The 21137-nt window shown below is 39.4% G+C and overlaps 1 protein-coding gene across 1 annotated transcript in view; it reads right to left on the bottom strand.

Moving 5' to 3' along the window:
- EXOC2 (exocyst complex component 2) overlaps positions 1–15518 on the bottom strand; it is a 95582-nt gene extending 80064 nt beyond the window's left edge. The window contains exons 1-4 of the mRNA XM_083358388.1: positions 15481–15518; positions 12667–12828; positions 8830–9006; positions 6314–6440 (exon numbers count right to left, since the gene is read on the bottom strand). Coding sequence (XP_083214514.1) covers positions 6314–6440; positions 8830–9006; positions 12667–12784 — 422 coding nt within the window. The 5' untranslated portion in view covers positions 12785–12828; positions 15481–15518. The remainder of the gene's footprint in view (positions 1–6313; positions 6441–8829; positions 9007–12666; positions 12829–15480) is intronic.
- Between the last annotated feature and the right edge of the window lie 5619 nt (positions 15519–21137).

The raw sequence follows: 21137 nt of genomic DNA, 5'->3' as shown, positions 1-21137 counted from the left end.
AACTGCAAAAGAAGTTGGATGTTCCCAAAGTGCTGTATCAAAGCACATTAATAGAACGTTATGTGGAAGGGAAAAGTGTGGAAGAAAAAGGTGCACAAGCAGCAGGGATGACCGCAGCCTGGAGAGGATTGTCAGGAAAAGGCCATTCAAAAGTGTTGGGGACTTTCACAAGGAGTGGACTGAGGCTGGAGTCAGTGCATCAAGAGCCACCACACACAGACGGATCCTGGACATGGGCTTCAAATGTCGTATTCCTCTTGTCAAGCCACTCCTGAACAACAAACGTCAGAAGCGTCTTACTTGGGCTAAAGAAAAACAGACCTGGTCTGTTGCTCAGTGGTCCAAAGTCCTCTTTTCTGATGAGAGCAACTTTTGCATCTCATTTGGAAACCAAGGACCCAGAGTCTGGAGGAAGAATGGAGAGGCACACACTGCAAGATGCTTGAAGTCCAGTGTGAAGCTTCCACAGTCTGTGTTGATTTGGGGAGCCATGTCATCTGCTGGTGTTGGTCCAATGTGCTTCATTAAGTCCAGGGTCAACACAGCCGTCTACCAGATTTTGGAACACTTCATGCTTTCTTCTGCAGACGAGCTTTATGGGGATGCTGACTTTATTTTCCAGCAGGACTTGGCACCTGCCCAAACTGCCAAAAGCACCAAAACCTGGTTCAATGACCGTGGGATTACTGTGCTTGATTGGCCAGCAAACTCGCCTGACCTGAACCCCATAGAGAATCTATGGGGCATTGCCAAGAGAAAGATGAGAGACATGAGACCGAACAATGCAGAAGAGCTGAAGCATCCTGGTCTTCCATAACACCTCAGCAGTGCCACAGGGTGATAGCTTCCATGCCATGCCGCATTGAGGCAGTAATTTCTGCAAAAGGGGCCCAAACCAAGTACTGAGTACATATGCATGCTTATACTTTTCAGAGGTCCGATATTGTTCTATGTACACTCCTTGTTTTATTGATTGCATGTAATATTCTAATTTTCTGAGATTGTGGATTTGGGGTTTTCATGAGCTGTGCGCCATAATCATCACAATTATGACAAATCATCGCTTGAACTATCTTGCTTTGCATGTAATGAGTCTATCTCATATATTAGTTTCCCCTTTTAAGTTGCATTACTGAAATAAATGAACTTTTGCACAATATTCTAATTTTTCGAGTTTCACCTGTAGCTTTATTGTCCCCCCTCTCTTCTGCTTGAAGCAGTCAGTATTCTTGAACAATACCTAATTTTGATCATGGACTGATAACAACATTTGGAGTTAGATCCAGGCAAGGTAGAGGCATTTTTGGTAGGGACGAAACTGAGATTGCAGATTAGCAGGAGAGGCCTTTTTGAAGATGCTTTTGATTGCAGAAACAGTCTTTTCCTTTGTGCCTCTGAGGCTACGTAGTAACTCTATTACTGCAGCAAAGAACTTTGTAGATATTGCTAAAGCACATTAGTTTTTCCCCCCCAGTGGTGGGATTCAAATATGTGAACAACCGGTTCTCTGTGTGGATGCCGCTTCTGAAAGTCCATTCTGGGCCTGGGCCACAAAAAATTAGCTACCGGTTCTGCCGAAATGGTGCGAACTGGCTGAATCCCACCACTGGTTTTTTCCCCATGATGAGATATATTTTTAGACTGGTTCCTATAAAATCCAAGTCAATTTGTTTCTTAGGAAGAAACTTTGTGGGAGGCTGCTAAGGAATAGAAAAAAATTCCTTCAATTGTTCTTTATTTATCTTACAATGAAAACTTACTTTTGGGTATTCTCCATTCCCCTTATCTGTAGCAACTGTTGTCTCAAATGAAATTCCTCCTAAGATAACCCACACTCCAGCCTTTTGTATGCATGATTGAAGCCCCCTTTTCTTCTTCTTTTTATTTCTATCTGGATTTGTTTTCTCTGTAACCTTTGTTATTTTGTGTTTTGTGTTATGTTCTTTTTAATGTTTTTAATAATTTATAAACTGTCCAGAATTGCTGGGAGTCAGCCAGCATATGTATTTAATAAATAAGTGTTAAAACTTTTCAATAAAAAATAAATAAATAAGTAAAAAACAGCCCTAAATATCTTGTACTTAATTATTCAGAAAGTTAACTTTTCCCTCCACAGAATATCAAGATATTATTTTTCTGTAAGTACTGTGCAAACATATTTTATATATCTTTCAAGGTTTTTTTTTCTGTTTCAATTTGTAGAGTGCCCTAATTTTTCATTGTGAAAAATTACAAGATGAAGACACCAATGCTAATGCCAGTCTTTATATTCTGTCTTTTTATATTTTTCATATGCTTTTACAAAAAATATTTATGTATTCCCTTTGAATGAGTTAAGCTTTCATATACATGCTTTCATATATTACACTCACATCTGAATTTTTGTAGAATATGCACCAATTTGCATAAACATGTTAAACTAAAGATCACGATCCTCCTCCCAAAATATTAATGAATGTAGCTGTATGTATTTGTAGCAATATAAGGAAAAGAAGTTTATATAAGGAGCCAACATTTGATCCTTCAGTTGCAATGTGAAGTTATACAAAGCAACAAACACATCACCTGGGTCTGATTATAAATCTCAGCTACATCCACAATTTTTTTATTCCAGTAGGTCAGAGTAAGAATTCCTGACAAGCAGCAGAGCCTGACAAGCAACATTCAAATGACTGTAAAGGTCCACTCCATATATTCAGATCTCATTTAGTGCTTTAGATATACAATAAAAATAAAAATCTCACAATTGACCATTCAAAAGAATCTGTTTATTTTGTCTGCCCTCTCATGTGTATTAAAGAGTTACCACCAAATAAATGACCACTGAATATATTTTTGGCTATAAAATATTCAACTTTGTAATAAAATACTTGGAACTGGAGAGAAATTGCCCACAATGAACATAGTTAACTTTTGTTTCAAAAATTTTCACTACGTAAACCAATCAAGAATGAAATATCCTCATAAAAATAAGATCATCACATTTTGGGTTTCTCAAGGCATTAAAATAAATTTTGCTCCTGAAGGGCTAAAGTGAAGAGCTCCCCCACCAAAATAGTTTAGTGAGGATCGTAATCCTTTGGGAAAAACATTCAGAATACAGAAAAGTTGGCATATTCCAGAATATAAACAAAAATTAAAAAGCCAATGAGGTTATACCTTCTACCTTTATATTAAAACAGACCAATTTTTACTGTGGAAACACAACGGTAAGAGAACATACTGTCTTCTTTTAAAACTAATTATGTTCTTTATCTATGCTAGATATAAAATTATTTTCCAGAATACATTTAAATTGTAAAGTAGTCAAGGGTGTTTGGGTTGCAGTGCTATAGTGCTTGGAACAAAAGATAGATTTTCTTTTTTAGTTGAACCCTGAATAATCTATAATCCAGAGATTACTAGAAAAGTGCTAAAGTATCGAAAGTTTAATAATAATCCGTTTTAATGGTAAGGCCGTTCTAAAGCCTCAATCATAATTAAAGGAACTTACAAACACTGGTGAGCCACATACTGAAAATAGTGAAAGTTGCTAAAGTTGGAATTTACATATATGCTTAACATTTATTCCAACAGACAGTAAAAATACTAAGTCAATAACATTATTGGAAATAGGATTTTATTGTATTTTTATACAGAACAATAGTGCCAACAAATATGCAGCGTTTATATCATAATTTAGTGGTTTTAAAAATATTTTAATAGTGTATTGTTCTGTGCGTTACTTTGAAATTGCAACATATATGCAAAACGTGTTCTACTTTGGCTAGTTCACAAGCCTCAGTGGTTTATTATTCCCATCTACAGGGAGTGCAGAATTATTAGGCAAGTTGTATTTTTGAGGATTAATTTTATTATTGAACAACAACCATGTTCTCAATGAACCCAAAAAACTCATTAATATCAAAGCTGAATATTTTTGGAAGTAGTTTTTAGTTTGTTTTTAGTTATAGCTATTTTAGGGGGATATCTGTGTGTGCAGGTGACTATTACTGTGCATAATTATTAGGCAACTTAACAAAAAACAAATATATACCCATTTCAATTATTTATTTTTACCAGTGAAACCAATATAACATCTCAACATTCACAAATATACATTTCTGACATTCAAAAACATAACAAAAACAAATCAGTGACCAATATAGCCACCTTTCTTTGCAAGGACACTCAAAAGCCTGCCATCCATGGATTGTCAGTGTTTTGATCTGTTCACCATCAACATTGCGTGCAGCAGCAACCACAGCCTCCCAGACACTGTTCAGAGAGGTGTACTGTTTTCCCTCCTTGTAAATCTCACATTTGATGATGGACCACAGGTTCTCAATGGGGTTCAGATCAGATGAACAAGGAGGCCATGTCATTAGATTTCCTTCTTTTATACCCTTTCTTGCCAGCCACGCTGTGGAGTACTTGGACGCGTGTGATGGAGCATTGTCCTGCATGAAAATCATGTTTTTCTTGAAGGATGCAGACTTCTTCCTGTACCACTGCTTGAAGAAGGTGTCTTCCAGAAACTGGCAGTAGGACTGGGAGTTGAGCTTGACTCCATCCTCAACCCGAAAAGGCCCCACAAGCTCATCTTTGATGATACCAGCCCAAACCAGTACTCCACCTCCACCTTGCTGGCGTCTGAGTCAGACTGGAGCTCTCTGCCCTTTACCAATCCAGCCACGGGCCCATCCATCTGGCCCATCAAGACTCACTCTCATTTCATCAGTCCATAAAACCTTAGAAAAATCAGTCTTGAGATATTTCTTGGCCCAGTCTTGACGTTTCAGCTTGTGTGTCTTGTTCAGTGGTGGTCGTCTTTCAGCCTTTCTTACCTTGGCCATGTCTCTGAGTATTGCACACCTTGTGCTTTTGGGCACTCCAGTGATGTTGCAGCTCTGAAATATGGCCAAACTGGTGGCAAGTGGCATCTTGGCAGCTGCACGCTTGACTTTTCTCAGTTCATGGGCAGTTATTTTGCGCCTTGGTTTCTCCACACGCTTCTTGCGACCCTGTTGACTATTTTGAATGTAACGCTTGATTGTTCGATGATCACGCTTCAGAAGCTTTGCAATTTTAAGAGTGCTGCATCCCTCTGCAAGATATCTCACTATTTTTGACTTTTCTGAGCCTGTCAAGTCCTTCTTTTGACCCATTTTGCCAAAGGAAAGGAAGTTGCCTAATAATTATGCACACCTGATACAGGGTGTTGACGTCATTAGACCACACCCCTTCTCATTACAGAGATGCACATCACCTAATATGCTTAATTGGTAGTAGGCTTTCGAGCCTATACAGCTTGGAGTAAGACAACATGCATAAAGAGGATGATGTGGTCAAAATACTCATTTGCCTAATAATTCTGCACTCCCTGTATACTATGAAAGCAGGTCTTAACAAAAGAACAAATCAGTGCTAATTTATCAAAATGTCACTACTGCAACTTTGTCGAAATGATTGTAGGAATTCAATATGATCACTACCAAGAGCAATAGCACTTATTGTTAGGAAAACCATTAAGATTTCAATGAAACTAAAATACATAATGGCTAGAAATATGTTTCACTGCTAGAAATGCCTACTGATTGAAATATAAAGCTAAAGTATAAATTATCTAATATATTCTGCTATACGATTTATTCTATTAAAAATACAAGGCAAAAATTGGAATATTAGCTACTAGGCAAAATTGTGACTTACAGAAGTGCTATACTAAGGCAAAACTCCTACCCATACTTCAATTTTTATGGTATTTTAGTATCTTATTAGCCTTATTTTGTGTCCATTATGAAAAACAAACCTGATACTGGTACTCAAGCCTAATTCAGATGTTACAATCTTAGACCAATGAAGTGACCTGTAATTAACCTTTAAAATGTAATGAATGCCCTTCTTCAATTCTAACTCAATATACCGTACTCAGAATCAAAGCTGGTATCATGGTGTCTGAGACCATATATTTTAATCACCTCCAAACTTCGAAAAGCCAAAAAATTTAAGATAATCTATCCTTTATAAACCAGCATACAAAACCAAAATCTGATGCATGGTCTGGAACATACTACCAATAAATTACAGCCTAAGATCATTCGTTCTCCACTGAATTAGACTTGCAACTATATGTCAAACCAATTTACCTGAATATAGTTTCCAAATAGTTTACCATCTTCATCTTTTACCAAACGGGAAACTGAAGAAATGTTTTTCATGACTAAACCAAATTTCCTATCTATATAATTTTCCCCTCAAATCACAGATTCTAAAACGTGTGGTAATTCATGCAGGTAAAACTGCTAGGAATATGCATGTGTTCAGTACTCACTTGCTTATTTCAATACCCAAAGGATTAGCAGGCCGTAAAGACAAAGGGGGCACCCCTTTGTTTCTGTCAGTGCGCATGTCATAGTAGTTGATTTCATCCACCCAGACAGCAGACTGATCTAGGATACCTAGATAAAACAAGCACACATTGTTGTAACAATAAAGTCCACCTAGTCTCATGAAGTTCTGAATTGCTGAAATGAATAAAAAAACAACAACTTGAGTGTAAAATATGTCTATGTATTATTTATTTATTTATTTATTTATTTATGCAAGTATCCCGGGCCTAAGCCATGTAGAGCTTTACAGGTAAGTACCAGCACCTTAAATCTCACCCGGAGGACAACCGGTAACCAATGCAGCTCATGCAGGAGGGGTGTAATATGGGAGTATCGGGGTGCTCCCATCACTACCCGCGCGGCCGCATTCTGCACCAGCTGAAGCCTCTGTGTGGTCTTCAAGGGCAGCCCCATGTAGAGAGCATTGCAGTAATCTAGATGGGAGGTAACGAGTGCGTGGGTGACTGTACGTAGGGCATCTCGGTCCAGAAAGGGATGCAACTGGCGCACCAGGCGAACCTTGCTTGAATAAAGCCGGATAAAACTAACATGGATGCTAATTTATAAAGAGTTGTTAATGGATTTCATTTAAAAAATAGTTCTTTCACATGCAGCATACATACTATTTTATTTTTGTCCCCAAAGTGCTTTTTCAAAAGGCAACTGGATTTTTTTCAAGTCCAATTGCCTTTTGGAAAAGCTTTTTTTGGGACCACCATGACCTGGAAGACTAAGCATAGATATTTAATTGTTGGAAGGGGGGGGGGGTTGCCACTATAACGCAAATGTAAAAGGAAAAAAGTTAATTCACAAGTAAAAAAGGTGCATGTTTTCTCCTTTTTCCACTGTTTAATATCACAAATTGAAACAACTAGTGCAAGACGGGATAACAAGTAGGTAGGAAATAGGAACAAATATAAAATTAAGTTGTGTCATCATAGCATTATTATTTGGAATTCACACCTAAATTTACCAAAATTGATTGTTCATAAATCTGGGGATTTTAATGTTAGCTTGAGCAGGCTCCCAATCTCCTGGTCTCTCAGAAATACCTAAAAGCCTGGCTCTGCCATCTTGCTTGAAGCTCTCAGAGGAACATATAGCCATGGGGCTGGCCAGGGCCCTGAAAACTCTTTCCCCGCCTTCTAATTAACTTTAAATATCTTGCCCTATTTTAACTTTATATCTTCGGTTTTTATGTTTTTAACATTTTACATGTTTTTAACATTTTGCCTGTACACCGCCCAGAGTCCCTCTGTAAGAAAGATGGGCGGTTTCTAAATGTAATAAATGAATAAAATAGCTTAATTAAGTCGTGATCAATAACTAAGAAAAAACTTTATATTGAATATTGTGAAGTCTGCAGATGATACAACAGTAGTGGGCCTTATTCACGATGGCAATGTGGAAGCTTACCGCAAGGAGGTTGAGAGGTTGGTGAACTGGTGTAAGGAAAATAGCCTACTTTTAAATGCCGGAAAAACCGAAGAGATCATTGTCGGTTTCAGAAAAGGCAGGCACAGCCACACTTTTCTGTGCATTAATGATTCACCTTACCAGCATCAAATTCCTGGGTGTGCAGCTAACGAGTAGGTTGGCTTGGTCGCTCAACAGCGAGACACTAGTGAAGCGGGCACAGCAGCGCCTGCATTTTCTACGTCGCATGAGAAAAGCTCATATTCCTTCTCCTATCCTTAGCACTTTCTACAGGGGGACAATTGAGAGCATCCTGTCATACAGCATCACAGTCTGGTTTGGAAGCATCACTGCTTCAGACAGGAAGGCGGTGCAGAGAGTGGTGAGGATGGCCAAAAAGATCATTAGCAGTTCCCTCCCTCCCATCCAGGACAAAGCACAGAAGCGATGTTTGAACAGGGTCCATAAGATTATCTGGGACACTACACATCCTCTACATGACCTGTTTTCCTTGTTACCTTCTGGGAGGAGGCTTCATGGTATCCGCAGCAGAACATCCAGATTCAACCATAGTTTCATTCCACACAGCATTAACCTTTTGAACTTCCTCCTTCCGTTATATATTCAAGATGGACAGTATTTAATATTTATTTGTTATGTATATGTAGGGCGTGGGTCTATACATATGTTGTATATAGTATGTTTTAGGTGTGTGTCACGTATGTGTTTCACTTTGAGAGCAGGCAACTGAATTTCACTTTTGATGGGTGCCGTTGTGCCCACAGTAAAATAAAAAAGACAATAAAGGTTACCTTATCTAAGCTTTTTTCTCAAAGAAGGCTTCAATGTGGTAAAGGAGTACTTTACACAATCTTGAGTTTTAATTCCAATATATTCACTAAGGGAACTTCAAACAAAAAAAATCTGCAAAGATTCATTCCCCCAAAGTTTACCAATTTAACCACACATCCAGATCTTATCAATAGTTCATTTTTAAAAACTTTAAAACATATTGTTAGAAAAATTATGTACATATACACACCTATTTTTTCAGGCTTCAGAAGTTTAAAAGAAACAGTAGAAGTCCCATTCCCTCCTGACTTTGTAGTGACGATGATGTCCCCTCTGTCATTCTTGGCTTGACCAACTCGACACACAATTTTGCTGGCAGACATCCATTCAGCAGTGAGAAGGCAGTTGTGTCCACAGATGGTCACGCCTTGGTTAATGAAGATTCAGAGAAATCAGAGAAGTGAAATTTATGAGAATTTTAAAAATGCCATTATCTCCAATGTGTCTGAAATGCTTTTATTTACAAATGTGACTCATATTACCGTAATGGTGCTTATAGATACCGTTTTCATGTAGTTTAAATGGATCTTAAGGGATGTTCTACATATAAAAACTAGATATACTCAGCTTTACCCACCGCCTGAAAATGAAATTAAAGACACAATATAAACACTTAAAAAGTCAAGAGTGCCTTTCTGCCATAATTGTTAAGGGAATCCCTGCAATTATTAAGTGAATCATGAGGTTGTTAAACAAATCTGGCTTCCCCCACTGACTCTGCTTGTCGGAAGCCAACTGGGAAGGTTACAAATGGTTACATGACAGGTTACATGACCCCGAGGCAGTGCACCTGTCGTAAATACATTCCAGTTGCCAAGCACCCAAATTTTGATCACCTGACCACAGGGATGCTGCAAAGATTGTGAGAAAAACAGGATTAAATCACTTTTTCCACTATCGTTGTAACTTTGAACAGTTACTAAATGAATGGTTGTTAAGTAGAGGACTACCTATAATAGCTGGTAGTTGATCTGTGCAAAGTCTAATTCCAAAACAACCAACACATCAGACTGTTTCTCCTTCGCCAAAAAGCTAAAAACTACTCCCACCTTCACACGGAAACTTTCCCTCCCTAATTTGCCTATCTACAGTATAAAAGGTTCCAGAGTTAAAAAAAAAAATCTACTGGGTTTTTCACGTTGTTAACTCCCTTCTTAACCTTATTCATTAGAATCTGGAGACTTTGTTTTGGGATTAACAGATTCCAGGCCAGGATGCTATCAGAGATCTGATGTTGGATATACAACATGTAAATAAATCTGAAAGAACAGATCCCATCGTTGTGTCAGTGGTTGGAAGAAAAGGATTGGAGAAACAGTGAGGAAGTATCACTTCATAAGCAGCACTTCTAAAATGAATCCACTGCTTTGCTTCTCTGCTGGGCTCCATTCTGTTTGTGGAAGCAAAGCAGGCAGCAAAAGAAAACTTAACTAAACTTGCTCCGTTTGATCTGAGAAATTTGAAGAAAAAAAAAGAAATTGTTTTCTTAAAAGTTCTCTGCATTGGATGCTACGTAGCATTTAGCATGAATTTCCACCTCCATCTTCCTTTCCAGCTTTTCAATGAAAAAGAAGGTAAAAAATGAAGCAAGGAAGAGGGAGAAAAAAACATGTTGACTTTTTTTCCCTTTGGAATACCTGAAATTCAAAATCAACATTCTCAAGTTATTCAGTTTTGTTGTTTATATTTTGAGGATTTTAAAACCTTTTTTCCCTTATACCGTGTTTCTCCAAAATTAGGTCCCGATCTTTTATTTTCCTTGCCTCCAAGAGGCACTAGGTCTTAATTTCGGACAATATCTTACCATAGGACCACCAGTCAGGCCTCCCACACTCCGACACCTGTCGTGCCACTGACTGACTTCTTCTGTGCTGCTTGCCGCCACTTGTGGCCAGACGCCATGTGGCACATTGCACCGTTTCCACTCCTCCCGTCAGGACGCCACATGGTGCTTTGCGCCATTTCTGTTGCTTGCAGTAAGGAATGGCCCAAAGAGCCGCGCAGCATCCTGCCACGAGTACCAGAAACGGCCCAAAGCACCGTGTGGCTTCTTTCCGCGAGCAGCAGAAACGGCGCAAAGCACCATGCGACGTTCTGCTGTGAGCAACAGCAATGGCCTGAAGAACTGTGCAACATCCTGCCACGAGAGGCGGCAATGGCGTGACAAGCCACGCAGCTTGACAAGTGTCAAGGCATGGGAGGCCTGGTTGTGGTGGTCCTACCGGTAAGGTAAGCAGTTGCAGGGTGCGTGGGGCAACTTCACCTCCCCCATCCCCACCCTAGCTTGATTTTTAGGCGTGCACCTCGCCCTAAACCTAGGGCTTATTTTTGGAGTATGGCTTATATTAGCCCACCCCCAAAAATCAAGCTAGGGCTTACTTTTTGCCTGGGTCCTACTTTCAGGGAAACACGGTAGATTTAAAGGGTATTGTATACACACACACACACACACACACACACAATGTGTATGTGTGTGTATGTATATATGTGTATTAGCAATACTAATTAAATATATAAGAAAAAAGTTTGTAAAAGGTCAAAATATAGATGACATGGCCGAGTAAATAATTTGAGAGGTTGAATATAAAAATTCAGTTTTTTGCTTAAAACCTATTGAGGTCAACCTACTATATAGAGGGGACAGATGTTACTACAGGTGGACTTTAATGACCACGTGTTCAGCAATTGTTCAAACCTATGGTGGCCTAAGTTGTTACGACTTGTACTTGTTACAAGTCGTCCTCAGAGTTCTGGCCAACTGCAGTGTACCCATGGTTATGTGATTGCAATCTGGGCATTTAGAAAACAGCCTGGATTTCGGATCATCGTAGTATCCCATGGTCAGATGATTGTGATTTGCAACTTTCCCTGTTGGCTTAGCAAAATCAACAATAAAGCCTGCAAGAAGTCAGAAGTCATTTGTCATGTGAGTGTCTCACTTGATGATGGAGACTGCCAGAACTACCATTGCAAAGCCGTGCAGTCATATGACATCAAACTTTAAGAGCACACTGCTAAGCAAGGGCAATTCTTGTCATAAATCAAAGACTGTGGCTGCTTATTCATCCACTATGATTAGCTTACTTGCCATCAATGGCATCACTTCTTCAAATTCATAACACAGAATTATTAGAAATGGTAATTGGTGCTCCTGATTAAGCAGTGTGGAATGAATTCTACCATTTTTACTTATTTATCATTTCAACTTTAAGCTGCCCGCTTACCTGGCAACTCTGAGTGGTTTACAGAAATTTAAAAATAATATAACAACAATAAAAGCTGCTATGCCAGGAAAAAAAATCCTATGTTACGTTCAGCCTGTTCATGCATCAGACTAGGCTGATGCCTGTGGAAAGAACTGGGTTTTAATGCTTTCTTAAGGCCAGGGACATGGATCTGAGGAAGGGATGGTGCTTCAAAGGTAGGCAAAGTGACAGAGAAGGCCCAAGATAACATCTTTTTATTGATGGAATCCGGATTACATCAACAATATCCAATCTTTCAGGATGAACAGAAATAGTCAGAGAAGCTGGTTCTGTAAATATCCAGGCCTTCATCCACGGTTGTTATATAAGGCTTTATAAATGACTACCAGCACCTTATATTCCATCCTTCCGAGGTAGGTAAAATGAGGACCCAGATTGTTGGGGGCAATAAGCTGACTTTGTAATAATGCCGCTTGGGGGGTGTATGAAAGCCCTAATAAGCAGGCATATACATAGAATGAAGGCTACTGCTAAGCTTGTAAGCCGCCCTGAGTCTTCGGAGAAGGGCGGGATATAAATGGAATTAAAATAAATTAAATATTGCATCTTGAAGCCCACTGGAGTACTTCATGAAGAAGTGTAAATTCTGGTATTGAGACATGCCCATAACTATTGACACTACTGTATTCTGGATCGGTCATAACGTCCTAGTGGTCTTCAAAGCCAGCTCCATATGGGCACACTGCAATAATCCAGAGACAAGATGACCAGTTGTGCCCTCCTGGTACACAAAATGAATCTCCACAAAAGTAAAAGCTTACCTATCAGATCTGTTGGTCCCGTCCCCAGATTTTCTCCTCGAATTGTAACCTTAGTCCATGCAATGCCTTCGTTAGGAGAAATGCCCGTCACAAGAGGAGGTTTACGTGTGTGAGACATAGTTGTCTTTCTTCTTTGATCAAAAGATGCAAATAGTCCACAAACTAATTAGGAAAAACATACAACACATAAACTATTTATATACCATCTTTATGATAAACATGGAACACTCAATTGATATAGCTTGTTAAATTGCAATTATTTATCTGTTGCATTTCTACCTTGGTGCAATCCAATGACCTTTGGTGGGTTAGATGATAAAAGGAAATTTAAAATATCAGTGGTACATGTAACATTTCAGTTCAATCACTAAACCCATAGGTATTATAAGATTAATAAAATGTTGATGACAGTATAAACATAAAATGCATTTTTTTATTGAAAAGTTTTATAAAAGTTACAATATTATCCCATCCCCAACCCACCCCTAAACCCCCCTCCCCCTCCCCCACTTCCCAAAGCTGATTACAGGGTTACAAATATATAATAATCATAATCTAACTAACATTAACCAACTATATAAATAACCAAATACATAATGCACTTTAACTCGCCTATAACATAATTACAAACAATCTAAAAGTATCCAAATTATACTAATACAATAATAATAGCGTATAATATATATATTATTATAACTAATAATAAAAAAAATTCCAGTATAATAAATTATAATTACAAATTACAAACACTCTAAAAATATCCAACTTATAAAAGAAATTTAAGTTATAACAATCTAAAATTTACTGATAAGTTAAATAAAACTTTTTGGTCCCATATTTTTTCTGAATATAATCTATCCATCTTCTCCAAACCGAAATGTATCTTTCTTGTGAATGATCCTTCAAGTAAGCAGAAATCTTAGCCATTTCTGCTAAATTTGACACTTTAAGCGTCCATTCCTCTATAGTAGGCAGGCAGTCCTTCTTCCAATATTGCCCTACCAATAACCTCGCAGCTGTTATCAAATTCAACATCAAGTTAATTTCTTTAGTATCACAATCTGTAATAACACCCAATAAAAATAATTGTGGGGTAAACTTTATCTTTCTCTTAAAAATCTTTTGAATGTTCCACCAAACTTTAATCCAAAAAGCTTTTATATTTCTACAAGTCCACCAAATATGAAAATAAGTAGCGTCCAAACTACCACATCTCCAACATTTGGGCTGTAAATTGGAATACATACAAGACAGCTTTTTAGGATCCAAATGCCATCTATAAAACATTTTATAAAAATTTTCTCTTAAGTTTTGGGCTTGAGTAAATTTTACATTTCTAACCCAAATTACCTCCCAAACCTCCAATGGGATCGATTCTTGAATATTTTGAGCCCACTTTACCATGCAGTCTTTCACCAATTCCGTTTCCGAATCCAATTCTATTAAAGCATTATAAATTCTCTTTATATGCGCTCGAGTTTGATCTTTAATCTGTTTTACCAAATTTTCATCCATCAGTGTCAAACCAACCTTCTGATCTAACTTCCACCTAGCTTGCAATTGGGTATAAAATGCAATTTTCAACAAAAGCCCAACCATGAGATTTTTACCCCAGATTATATGTTGATGGTACCAGTTCTCTGTGAATTGTTTTTAATGAGAGTTAACTTGATAGGGATGCATTGATTCCTACATCATCAATGTGACACTTTTTAGCCATCATCATATGAATTTATATTAAAAAAAACCTTTATTCTACGGTCTGTTCACTTCCAACTGGATACTGTACTTTTAGAATAACTTGTGACCTCCAGATGTTGGCCTCCAATTCCCATGAGACCAAGTTACTATTTGGGGATGACTGGAGTTATAGTCCAAACAACATCTGAAAGATCACAAATTCCCCAGCACTCCTATATAGACCATTAAGATTGCTGGTAGCTTCATTTAAACACAAAAGTAGGACCAAATGATCTTCTCACCCTAAACCAGGGGTCTTCAAACTTGGCCCTTTTATGACTTGTGAACTTCAACTCCCAGAATTCCTCAGCCAGCGTGCCTGGCTGAGGAATTCTGGGAGCTGAAGTCCACAAGTCATAAAAGGGCCAAGTTTGAAGACCCCTGCCCTAAACCATGAGATTCTCTGCACAACTGCCTGGCGCCATAAAAAAATAATAATAAATGGATAGAGAGCGGGTATATATTTAAAGTCCCTTCAACTGCTATGAGAGAAGATTATTTCATGTCAAAACATCTCCAACCTCAAGATCACAATCAAAGAAAGGGTGGAGGGCAGGGATGCTGCTTGAGTGCTTGTTGACAGGTTTAACTTGATTCCCTGAGATTTAACGCAGGATTGACGACGACGATTCCAAACCTGCTTCTAAGACAGGGGTCTTCAAACTTGGCCCTTTTATGACTTGTGGACTTCAACTCCCAGAATTCCTCAGCCAGCCATGCTGGCTGAGGAATTCTGGGAGTTGAAGTCCACAAGTCATAAAAGGGCCAAGTTTGAAGACCCCTGTAATCTAAGATGACTCTGGTCCAAGGGCTGGCGGTAAATTTTCGAGACGCCGAGCCAGCTAATCGTTTGCTACGTACAAAAACATCTTGTAAAGCAAAATAAGGCACCCTCCGCGTCGTTTAAGGCAAAATAAGCCTCAGTCGACGCCCACTCTCGCCGGGCTCAAGAGCAGCAACGCCTCTGCTGCCGCTCACCAGTAAAAGACAACGGCAACGCCACACAATCCCAGCTTGTCCCCTTCCCGCCGCCCCTCGCTCCCCCGCCGTATCCCACCTAATAAGCCGACCTACCGGTTAGCGCAGGAGGTAGCCTGACCACCCCCCCCCCAGCGTTCGAGAGGGGAGGAGCATTCAGATTGGTCCAATCCGCCGAGCGGATCGGGAAGGACACGTGACAGGAATAGCCAAAGACGGGAAGCCTTCGCGTAAACCCGAGAGCGCACGTGACGAGACTCAAGGGGGAAGCGCGGGCTGGCTGAGGCCGAGCTGTCACTCAGTCAACTTCCAGCCAATGGCTTGGCAGACGTGGGGCGGGAAGGTGAGCGGACGTTCCCATCCCTTTAGCTAGCGACAGAGAAGGCGGTAGACACTTGCAGGAGTCTTCAAACTCGGCCCTTTTATGACTCGTGGACTTCAACTCCCAGAATTCCTCAGCCAGCATGCCTGGCTGAGGAATTCTGGGAGTTGAAGTCCACGAGTCATAAAAGGGCCGAGTTTGAAGACCCCTGCAAGAGCGAAAGGAAGGGTGGGGCGGGAGAGGAGTGGCTTTTTTTTTTGACGTGGAGCGGGTGGAATCGTAGTGTTTTATTTCAGAAAGCTGTCAGCTCGCTAATCGTAACCCCGAGGGCCAAAATGGGTGCTCTTTTTCTTTATTAACATATAAAGAGTAAAGCATAAACTAAAAAGAATTTTCCATGCGCCAAAGGTGCTTTTTCGAGAAGCAACTGGACTTTCATATTTTTCTTTGAAGACGTTGCGCTTCTCATCCAAGAAGCTTCTTCAGCTCAGAAGCTTCTCATCCAAGACGTTTCTTCAGCTCAGAGCTGAAGAAGCTTCTTGGATAGGAAACGGAACGTCCTCAAAGAAAAACAACAAAGTCCAGTTGCTCTTGAAAAAAAGCACCTTTGAAACAACCATGATGACTGCGAATCTCCATAGAAATTTTCCATGAAGTTGGATCTAGGCTGGAAAAAGTGGGGGGAAAGTGCACACCCATTTTGGAAGGTGTTTTTTTTTGTTAAGTACTATAAATGTAGTGCTTAAATTTATGTCTTACATTTAAGATGCTTGAAGCTGCATATTTTTTTAAAATCCCATTTATATCCCGCCCTTCTCCGAAGATTCAGGGCAGCTTACAATCTAAAGCAGCGTTTCCCAACCTTAGGAACTTGAAGATGCGTGGACTTCAACTCCCAGAATTCCCCAGCCAGCATAGCTGGCTGGGGAATTCTGGGAGTTGAAGTCCATGCATCTTCAAGTTCCTAAGGTTGGAAAACGCTGATCTAAAGCACAAATCAATGTGCTTAGCAATAGCCTTCATTCTATGTATATTTATTTATATGCCTGCTTTATTAGGGCTTTCGCCTCCCCCCCAAAGCGGCATTATTACAAAGTCAGCTTATTGCCCCCAACAATCTGGGTCCTCATTTTACCTACCTTGGAAGGCTGAGTCAACCTTGAGCCTGGTGGGATGCGAACCTGCACTAATTGCAGGCAGCTGGTGTTACTTAAGGAGGCATTAGCCCACTGCTCCACCAAGGAGCAATATTCCTCTTCATAGCTGTGCTGTATGTCCAAAGTTGCTACGAGTACATTTGGGTGACAGAGAATGACTTGCTCAAAGTATAGTTCCATGACTTAGGATAAATTGGAATGCATTTTTCATCATTTTCCATGCTGATGTCAAGCAGAAGAGTGGCTGGTAAGCAATATCTAGCAATGGATGACTTTTTAGATTGTTAAGTAAGGGTGGTGATGGTGAAACACTGTTCATTCTTTTGGCTGCTTTTTCCGATTTAGAAGAAGAGTTCAAAAATCTCACGCAAGATGTCCCCATTTGGTTTGCTTGGCAAACATCTTAAGATTTCTGAAAAAAAAATGGCATTATGGAAATAGCTGTGCAGAATGATAAAGGGTTTACACCAGACATGTCAAACACAAGGCCCGGGGGCCATATCTGGCCCGCGAAGTGGTTTCATGTGGCCCGCGAAGCCATCCTGGAAACAGTGAGGGAACGGCCCCCACTGCCTTGGCCCTGGCCCAGAGACCCTCCTCCTGCCAGAGACCCTCAGATCTGTCCCACTCCTGCCCTGGCCCTCATAGGCACCCTTGATGCGAATGATGTAGAGCTGGCCACGCCCACCCAGCAGGCCATACGCACTCTAGCCACGCCCACCCAGTAGGCCACGCCCACCCTGGCCATACCCACCCGGCCCCCTGAGGGCAACCGCAATGCTGATGCGGCCCTCAATGAAATTGAGTTTGACACCCCTGGTTTACACAGTGAGGTAGAAGTCAAGTAAGATCTGATTACTCAGATATTTGACATTGAAGTGATATTTTGGGTAGAAAAGTGATACATTTTTTCAGACATCATCTGATTGAAAACTGCATCAACAAAATTTGTGTTTAAAACTGCAGTAGAAGACCTATGTATAAGAAAAGAGTGGAACAATATTACAAGAAAATCTCTGTATATATTTCTGACATCTGTAAAGCAAAAAATGTTACTGAGAATAAAAATATATAGCAACAAAATACACTGAAGACATTAATTACATCAAAACAGGTGCCCAACTGAAAATATTTGGAATTAAATTATAGTACTATAAAACAAAAGACTACAAATCTGGTGGATTAAAAATAACAAGAAGGAAATGAATATGTTTGTGCTGTGTGTGTGTGTGTGTGTTATTTTTTCATGGTCCTCTAGTGGCAAGACATTTAGATAGATAACCATTGGAATTAAGATGGAACTAGACAATAATATTAGAGCTAATAGCAGTACACTTTACAGGATTTTAAATACTGGCACACTATTACATATGGATACATGTAATAAAGATGTTGAGCTTCCTCAAGTCTATTTCTAATCAACTGTTTTCATGCTTATTGCAGAATGCTTGAAAAAAAATCCTCACTGGATTGATGAGCATGAAGCAGACTTAAAGCATTACGGTTTTTGGTTTTACCACTCTTTGAAACTGATAAATTAACAGGATTGGTATTTTTTTAAAAAAATAAACATGCAGAGCTTGGACAACTTTTGTCTGTAAAAGTATTTGTAAGGATTTTTATTGCATGCATTGTACTATAATTATTTGTAGTGCCAAAAGCTGCCAAAAGGTTTTTGCCTGCAGCGAATTTCCTACACCCGTTGATTATGTCTACTCATTTTGACTCTCTTGTCCTCTCCTTTGCATTACCAAGTCTCTTTTTGCTGCTTCTGTCATCAATGTACCCTGTCTTTAGCCAAGCAGGAAACAGGGACTTGTTACAGGAACTTGGATATTTCTAGCAGAAATTCCTAACTATGCCACCCAGGTTGCAGCTTTCTTTCCTACATAGGTTCGTTTAGTAATTGAATTCCAAAAAGCTAGATTAAAAATATTTTATTGAGATAAAAAAAATAGGTAAGAAGATGCCATCATGTCAAATTAATTAATATAAAATGCATGAATATAAAATGCATGAGGGAATTTCCTTAACTCATGCAATGAGTAATTAATGCCCAGCTTTAATAGGCATTAGTTGTGCCCTGTCAGGGGAGGAAAAACAGGACGTAGTAATATAAATCTTTATACAGGCGCTGGAAATCCACTAACTACTGGGTGCTTTCTATGGAGGCCACCCAGTCCTCCAAGATCAGGCTACCAAAATTCAAATGCAAACCATCAAGGAATTTTCCATGAATTTTCAAAGAAAATCAATAAAAAATACATGCATTAAATCCCCTAAAAGGGAGAACATTCTAATCCCGAGGTTGTTAAAGTGAAACCATGGTCGTTAAACAAATCCAGCTTCTCCCATTGATTTTGTCTGTCGGTAGCTCGTTGGGAAGGTCGAAAATAATGGCCATATGATTCTAGGACCCTGCAACCATCATAAATACATATGAGCTGCCAAGCATCCAAATTTTGATTGTGTGACTGAGGGGATGCAACCACGGTCATAAGTCCAAGAACTGGCTGTAAGTTACATTTTTTCAGTGCTGTTGTAACTTTGAATGGCCATTAAACGGTTGTTAAGTCAAGGTAGTCTGCAACTGTAGTTATCTGAAAAATCTAATCGTTTTTAATCCTTCTAAAGAATTGTAGAGCCAGATTCATGACAGCTTTCCATGGTGTTATGAATATTATAAATCTTGTTGCATAATAAATGTATTTCTACAAGCTATCCGGCAGAAGCTTGGAATGAATAAGCTAAACAAGATGAATTTCCAAGTCATTTTATGAGGGTTGCATGTTTGTTTAAAAAGTAAGGAAAGTTTGTCATTTTGTACAGGAATTGGTGATGAACCTTAAATTTCACTTAAGCCCTCTATATAGCTCCAAGTTACTTGAAATGAAAAAATAAAGTAGGAGGTAATTATAGTATAGGAAAAGAAATAACTGGAATTAATTTCTCTTCCTATGAGCTACATACAGTATGTAGTTGCAGATGATTGACATGTTGATTTCAGTACTTTTTTTAACAGGGCAATCCTTCTGATTTCTAATCAGAACTCACGTATATTATAAAAATAACATAATATATTCCCCAAGTATATTATAAAAATATAATAAGATTGTATATTACTGCAATTTTATTTTAACATTTGAGCTCAAAGAGGCAATCAAGGTCTGGTGAACCAACTTATGGAAGTTGAATACTTGACCTCAAAAGCGGAAAAACTGTTTAAAAAAAGAAGAATAAGGATTTGAGGTCGCCCAGTTTAATATCATGCTCTATGGCCCTTGTTCCATTATGTGATCCAAATAAGGATAGCATCTAAATTGAAATGTCTTTGGCTCCGAAGCAGGTATCTAAAATCTTAAATGCTATAACAAATTTGTATAATTCTCCATAAAGTGAATGCCTTAATTTCCCTTCTAAATAATCCCCTGCCCCCAAGTTCATCATCCAGGATACAGAGAGAGCCTATTTTGACATAGGAAAACCAAAATAATCACAGCACTCAACAGCGCCATTAAGACTTTTGAGTCACAGGGGATTAGCAGTCTGGACTTGAAGCAGATGCTATAAAAGCACTTGATCGAGAAGTTCAGTGCCTATTTTTGACTGCGCTGCAGCTGTGAGGGATTGCTGCCACTAACTGTGGAATCAAGCTCAGCAGAAACCCTGGGCACAGTTCCGGCATCCGAAATAAATTAAAGTAAACACTGTTGCTCTCTCTCATCCACCCTGTTAGCAGCCTCTCGGCCAAACTAGAGACCACACACCCAGACCACACAGCGCCAGCTGAACTCAGTCGCACGCAACATGGAGCTGCTGTCACTCAGCTGAGTTATTGGGGATGATGGGGGTGGGGGTGGGAAAGTGTGTGTGTATTTAAGAAAGCTGCTTGTCGCCTTCCCCTCTAATCTTTGCAGCTGGCTGGAGTTCTGTGTGGCTTGCAGAAGAAGCTGGGGCTCTGATCCTTGCTGAGAACACAGACAAGCCTCTGGAGAGCTGTACCCCCCACCCCAAACAGTGATTAGTTTGGGCAAAATTCTTTGAGTACTAACCAGAATGATGCTGGTGTTAACTATGAAAGAAATATTTTAAAAAGAGACCTCCTTATTTATGCTTATTTATTGAAGAGAGGGTAGATAGCTACCCGTGTTATGTGCTTTAACTGTGGGTGGATCACAGCAACAGCCATAATATAAAAACAATAAAAAAAATATCCAAGTCCCAATCTGTAACACTTTAAAACTGTGCTTGCCAATACATTAACAAAAACAAAA

Source organism: Vipera ursinii (genome assembly GCF_947247035.1).
Source record: "Vipera ursinii genome assembly, chromosome: 3".
NCBI lineage: Eukaryota > Metazoa > Chordata > Lepidosauria > Squamata > Viperidae > Vipera > Vipera ursinii.
The sequence above is the reverse complement of the archived record's forward strand: the minus strand, read 5'-3'. Positions and strand labels throughout refer to the sequence as shown.